Genomic DNA, 6,043 nt, shown 5'->3' on the forward strand with positions numbered 1-6,043 from the left:
GGGCGGGGGTGGGGAGGCAGTGCTGCGGGGCACACCGGCCCTGGGGCGGGGCATCAGGAGGCTCTCAGGTAGCAGATCCCCTCAGGCCAGCATGGACCTTGAAGGGTGCAGAGGCTCGTAAGCTGCAGCTGGGCTGTGAATGAGACCCCAGAGTGGGCCCCAGACCTGGAGGAGGCGTGGGAGCCAGTGGTGAGCTTTCAAGCCCATGCGAGACAAAGGACACGTTTTAGCGGATTCAAGAAAATCTGTCTTCCGAAAGCAGGATTCGTGATGCAAAAGACACCAGCAAAGTTTAATCAGGACACCCGAGCTGATGCCTTCTGAGAGGGGTGCGGCACTGGACCGGTCCCCAAACCAGGGAGGAAGGCCACACGGTGCTCAACCACTTCCTGCCCCCTGCCTCCGGCCCAAAGTTCTGTTTTCCGACACCCTTCACGCCCACTGGCTGCCTGGGACCAGAAAGGTGTGGAGCCCTGAGAACTACTGGAGTCTGGGGTCACACGCTTCCTCGCTCATGATCCCCAGTGCCCCCAGAACCTCGGGACCCACCCACGGGTCTTGGGCACGGGCAGGGCAGTGGGCAAAGTGTCCCCAGAAACCAGGTTCAGACAGAAGTTAGGTCTCCTCGAGCACGTGGCCCCAATACCAACACCCGGGGGCCCCTGAGGCCTCATCGGGTCTTCACCAGGGCCCTGTAGAGTGAGAAGCTGAGAACAGCAGTGACAGCAGCCCCGATGACCCCCAGTGTCACCCGAAGCCAGAAGGAGGTAGAGTGCAGCTCCCCGTGGGCCAGGTGTCTGCAAGAAAAGAGAGGCCGGCTGGAGGCACCTCCGGGACGCTGCCCAGAAGCTTGCTGCCACACCCCCACCCGCCTCCTGGAAAGCCTCAGAGCCCACGGGGCTGTCAGCGTGGGGAACAAGAGGGCTCCCACGGCAGGGGGCCACCAGCGAGACCAGACCCGCCCCGCACTTGCGTGACCCCGACCACACGGCTATAGCTGTCCTGCTCTCCCGGTGACAGAGGCCACCGGTCACCGGGCTGAGGACAGGCTCCCACCACAGGGGCTGTGTGCCGGTACCCACGGGAAAGTGGCCATGGCAGCGAGCCGGGTGAAGACAGCGGTGCTGAGCTTGCCCGGGCTGGCGCAGGAGAACGGAGCAGGGGCGGGCAGCCGGTGCCTGCGGCAGAACTCCGCAGGCGACAGGCCAGGTGGCGAGATGCCCTCAGGCAGGTCAGCCTTGGAAGAGACGAAGAGGCAGGGGGTCTGCCCATCCATGTAGTGTCGCTGCGGAGAGAGGGGCCACATCAGGGTGCAATCCCCGGTGGCCTGGGCCAGAGTACTGCCCCAAAGGGACTAGGGGTGGGGGCCTTGCCTTGTAGACGCTGGCACAGAACGCAAAGGACCCGGGGTCGCTGCCATCGAACATCAAGCAGGCCACGTCACAAGCAGCATCGGGTGTGGCGGCCAACAGGCTGTCTGCGCTCACCTCGCACAGCTAGACACAGGGCGGTCTCAGGAAGGGGTCCGGGGCTTGGCCCTCTGGGCCACATTGAGACAGGTCCCCCGGCACGGACTCGGGGTCTATCCCGGGGGGGGGGGTCACACTCACTATCAGGTACTTCTCCTGCCCGTTGACCTGCACTGTGTTGATGGCGTAGACGGCAGGCTCCTCGGGGAACTCCCTGCGATCCTGGCGTGGAGGAGGGAGGCGTCTGAAGCCCACCGGCCTAGAAGCTGCCCAGAGCCCCTTGCCCCTCGGGCGGCGGGGGGAGGGCCGGGGCAGGAGCTGGGCACCCTCGCCCAGGGATACTCGGACGCTCACCTCCAGACGGCGGCCGAGGAAGGCCTGCAGAAAGGCGGATTTGCCCACTCCGCGGGCTCCCACCACCTTGCACAGGAGGACGTTCCTCTGCGTCTGCCCCTTCTCCTGATCCAACCTCTTCTCACGCGTGACTGTGGACAGACACCCAGGGCGTGACTGAGGGGGCCGCCCGGGAGGGGCTGGGCTTGGGGTGAGAGGGCGGATGCCCACCTGTGATGGCGTGGGCCTGGGAGTCCCGCTCGCAGAGAGTGGGGTAACCCAAGTAACCAAGGTGCTCAAGGCAGCGCCGGACATCCAAGTAGGTCACCAGGCTGGGGGACAGGAGGGACGTGAGGCCAGGGAGGCGTGCCGTCACCGCCGAGCGGGAGGGGGCGGTGGCAGGGGTGGCACTCACGTCCACTGGCAGAGGTACCCGTGCAGGGGCAGCCGGCCCGCCTCGGTGGGGACCTCAAGAGGCAGCTGGGAGCCCCAGGGCGCAGCTGGGAACACGCTGAAGAAGCTGTCCAGCTCCACAGGCGAGAGGCTGCCATCGTGGTCCTACAGGCAGAGAGGCTGTGGGGACGTGTGCCTGGAGGCTGGAGGGGCTGGGGGGGGGGGGGGGCGCAGGGCGGGAGTCACAACACCCTCACCTGATCGTGCTTCTCAAACACCCTCTGCACAAACTGGTAGCCGAAGTGGTTGAGCTCGGTGCTGCAGCCGGGGGGCACGTGGAGCCTGTGGGGGTGGCAGGGGCTCTCTGGTTCCCAGGGAACCCCGTGCCCACCACGCTCCCCACACCCCCCGTGTCCCGGGACGGGGAGGCTCCCGCATCACCCCCTCGGCAGAGCAGAGTCCGCCCACGCGTTCCTCCCAGCCTGCCTCCCCGCGGGGGTGAGGGGCTGAGGAGCCCCCCGGGCACCGGCCTGACGCGGAGAAGAGAGGGGGAGCCCAGCGCCCCGCCCAGCACTCACGGCGGAGCAAGGTAGTCCAGGGTCAGCTCCAGTGTGTCGCCGTAGCCAAAGCGCCGCAGGATGGTCCACGTGGTCTCGTGGCGGCCACGCTGGATGAACAGCGTGTTCAGAAAAAGGAAGCCTGTCCGGAAAGGGGCGGAGGGCGAGTGACGCTGGGCGCGGCCTGACTCCTCCCTGCTCCCAAGGGACGGGCAGGGCGTCAGGACTCACCGTCCAGGGTCAGCCGGTCCTCCCGCACACCTCCCGCCACGTTCTTGCACACCACCGTCTTCACGTCCTCCAGGGCCTGGGGGGCCAGGGGGTGCCCGAAGCAGGATTTCTGCCCCCGAGGGAAAGTCGCCATCAGCCGGTCAGCCGCCTCAGCGACTGCTCAGCGTCACTAAGGGCACCCGAGGCACGGAGCGCAGCTGAGCCCTCGAGGGGTGGGCACCAGCAGCAGAGGGGGCCGCACCTGGAACGCGTTGAGTTCCTCGTCACTGAGCGCCTGATCTAGGTCCTGGTCTGAGAGCCTGAAGATGCGCGTGAGGGCCTGGACACACGCGGGCCTCAGCTGCAGGGACAGCCGGCTCAGCACGTACCCCACCGCCCCCGCCCCCCGCCCCCCGCCGGTCAGCTTCACCTCCTCACCCTGCCTGTCGCCCACCTGCTTGGCCTCAGGGTCGTAGAGCGGGGCCGTGGGGTGTAGCACAGCCTTCTGTGCGTAGTAGAACAGCTCCGAGATGTTTCTCAGGTTCTTGGCAGAGCACTGGCGGCCACGGACACAGACTCAGAAACGCCCCGAGGAAGATGCTGGCACAGGGTAGCACGCAAGGCTGCACCTGGCCTCAAGGACACCGGCTGAGGTCCCGGGGACAGCGGCGCAGGGGCGCGGGCCGCAGGGCCTCGCTGCTGGGTTCCCGGTCTCACCCGCCACTCACCTCCACGCAGGTCTCGATCTCAGGGAACTGGCTCATGATGGGCAGCACGGCCTCCATCGAGCTGCCCGCCCGCAGGTCTGACTTGTTGCCCACCAGGATGATGGGCACTCTGGGGAGAGAGACCCATGGTCACCGTGGGTGGGGGAGCTGGCGGGGCCCACCCCCCTGGGCCCTGCCCGTTACCTGGGGCCCCTCTCGGTACCCCCGTTCACCAGTGGGATCCATTTGGTGCGGATCTGAAAAGCAAGGCCTAGCCGTGAGGAGAGGGGCCTGCCTGCCCCACGGCTCCCACCTGGAACTCAGGCCTAGAAGGGGGAGGTCGAGGCCCACTGAGGGACAAAGTCACAGATGCCGGGAATGTGCCCGCTTGGAGAGGACAGCAGGTGGCACCTCATGTGATCCTAGCAAACACACCCAAGGGACCCGGGATCAGCAGCCCACGGCACCCCGTTCCACAGACTTGTGACCACCCACGGGCCCTGTGGGGAGACAGGGCCACAGGAGCTCCCCGGGGAAGCTGCGGGGTCCTGGCTACAGGCCCCTGCACCCAGCGTGGCTCCGCGAGGTTTCCTGAAGCACTGGTCAGAGATGGGGCCAGACACAAGTACAAGTCGCCCAGAGCCTGGGTCAGCAAGGTGTGCCCCTGAAGTCTGTATGGAGGGCAGCATGGAGGTGGGTGCCAGCAGCAAGGACCGGAGTGGATCAGGAGCTCTACCCCCTCACCTTCTCGATGGTAGCCTCCTCAGACACGTCATACACCACACACACCACGTTTGCCTGCGGGAAAGGGGGTGAGGCACGGCGTGACCACGGGCTCCTTGCTTCACGCTGCCCTTGATGGGGCCGGAGACCTTGGAAACGCCCCTCTAGCCGATGCTCCCCGGCCACCGTCAGCTGCTCCAACTTGGCGAGTCCCTCTTGGTGGGGGTGTCACGGCGGCCAGGCCCGAGCACTGCAGCTCTGGCCAGTGAGGCTCCTGGAGGGCTCAGGACCGACACCGCCGCCCCCAGAACTTGGCACCCCGGCCCTGCATTCCCTTGTCATCTCGGGCACAGAGAATAACGAAGTACGCCGTGAAGGATGAAGGTGGCAAAAAGGCCGCCTCTGAGTAACTGTGGCCATTGCCCTTGCCCAGCAATGCCCCAGAACACAGCAGGAGCTACAGGGACAGCCAGCCGCCCCCACCTCCCCCATCGCAGCCTGGTTCGGGTACAGATCCTCCTGTGACAGCACACGAGCAACGATGACCTATAGCCGTGGTCACAGCACCCACTAGGGTCCAGAGGCTTGGAGCAGTGGACCGGACTACGGGATGGGAGGGTAGGTGGCCAAGGCACGGAGGTGCCTAAGGGGTCACTTTGAAGAACACCGAGACTGCTCCCCAGAGCCCACCAGATGAGCAAACAATGGGCGCACTGAGCCAAAGGGCTGGCCAGCCATGTGGCGTGGGTACCAGGGCCCCTCTTCTCCCCAGCTCCCAGCGGGGTGAGTCAGAGGAGCCGGACAACTCTCAGTACTGGGAGGTCAGGGAGGGATTAGCGGAGCACCTTAGTCTAATCCCTCGGAGAGAGAAGCAGATCAGGCGGAGGCAGCAGCCTGCACCCAGGCCCTAAGTGATCAGCACCCCCTTCCTGAGCCCTCAGGGCACGCTGTACCTTGTCAATCTCTTCCTGAAGCTCCTCCGCCGTCTGCTCGGCCTCTGGAAAGAAAAGACACGCTATGCAGAACTGCCCAAATGCCTGTTACTGGGCAGAGGCGGGGGGTGGGCTGGGCGGGCCGGCTCTACCTGAGTAATCCACGATGTGGGTGGGCACCTTCTCCGGGGTGACGTCTGCGGGGATGGTGATCTCTTCTGCTCGCGGAGGGACCTGGAAAAGACGCGGCGTACCGGTGGCCCGGGACGGGGGGAGGTCGCGCCGGAGAGACACCGAGGGGTGCGGCCGTGCTCGGCTCTTACCTCCGCGGGGAACTCTTCGCCCACGAGAGACAGGATCAGCGACGTCTTTCCCACCTGGGCTGCGCGGGGCGGAGCGGTCAGCGCAGCGGCCAAGAGCGCGGCGCCCAAGCCCCAACGAGGCCGGACCCTCGCCGCGACCCCGGTGGCCCCAAGACCCCCCCCCCCCCCCCCCGCTCCCAAGCCCAGGGTCCTACCCTCTCCCAGGAGCAAGATGCGCACATCCCGCTTCATGGCGGCCGCACGGATCCGGATTTGGATCTCGACCCAGATCTCGGCTCGACCCCGGCCCGACCCCGATCACGGATCCAACCCACGCTCTCCCACTTGCCCGCACTTCCGCCCCCCGCCCGCACTTCCGCCCCCCGCCCGCAGAGCCGCACTAACGAGCGAGGCGGG

At 66.5% G+C, this 6,043-nt stretch overlaps 1 protein-coding gene across 3 annotated transcripts; it reads right to left on the minus strand.

Moving 5' to 3' along the window:
* Positions 1-264: 264 nt before the first annotated feature.
* Positions 265-5,999, minus strand: RHOT2 (ras homolog family member T2). 3 transcript variants are annotated; one of them, XM_043561096.1, is made up of 19 exons: positions 5,842-5,999; positions 5,648-5,706; positions 5,477-5,558; positions 5,346-5,389; positions 4,414-4,467; positions 3,874-3,926; positions 3,691-3,799; positions 3,417-3,518; positions 3,225-3,323; positions 2,984-3,092; positions 2,774-2,894; positions 2,453-2,537; positions 2,218-2,360; positions 2,034-2,134; positions 1,824-1,954; positions 1,611-1,691; positions 1,374-1,496; positions 1,083-1,285; positions 265-797 (listed from the first exon to the last, which is right to left on the minus strand). In XM_043561096.1, the coding sequence occupies exons 1-19, from the start codon at positions 5,876-5,878 to the stop codon at positions 671-673; spliced, it is 1,863 nt and encodes a 620-aa protein (XP_043417031.1). In that variant the 5' UTR covers positions 5,879-5,999; the 3' UTR covers positions 265-670. The 3 variants fall into 3 exon arrangements, with proteins under 3 accessions (XP_043417031.1, XP_043417032.1, XP_043417030.1); XM_043561097.1 differs by having other exon boundaries at positions 5,648-5,701; positions 5,842-5,986; XM_043561095.1 differs by having other exon boundaries at positions 5,477-5,701; positions 5,842-5,987.
* Between the last annotated feature and the right edge of the window lie 44 nt (positions 6,000-6,043).

Source organism: Prionailurus bengalensis, chromosome E3 (genome assembly GCF_016509475.1).
Source record: "Prionailurus bengalensis isolate Pbe53 chromosome E3, Fcat_Pben_1.1_paternal_pri, whole genome shotgun sequence".
NCBI lineage: Eukaryota > Metazoa > Chordata > Mammalia > Carnivora > Felidae > Prionailurus > Prionailurus bengalensis.

What these genes read in the sequence shown, in the direction of transcription:
- RHOT2 (XM_043561095.1), bottom strand. Translation starts at nt 5,878, where the DNA reads ATGAAGCGGGATGTGCGCATCTTGCTCCTGGGAGAGG. An exon ending in ACGACCCTGAGGCCAAGCAG is followed by an intron (nt 3,324 to 3,416) that starts GTGGGCGACAGG and finishes CTGTCCCTGCAG; the next exon opens with CTGAGGCCCGCGTGTGTCCA. An exon ending in TCTGTGCCAGCGTCTACAAG is followed by an intron (nt 1,286 to 1,373) that starts GCAAGGCCCCCA and finishes CTCTCTCCGCAG; the next exon opens with CGACACTACATGGATGGGCA.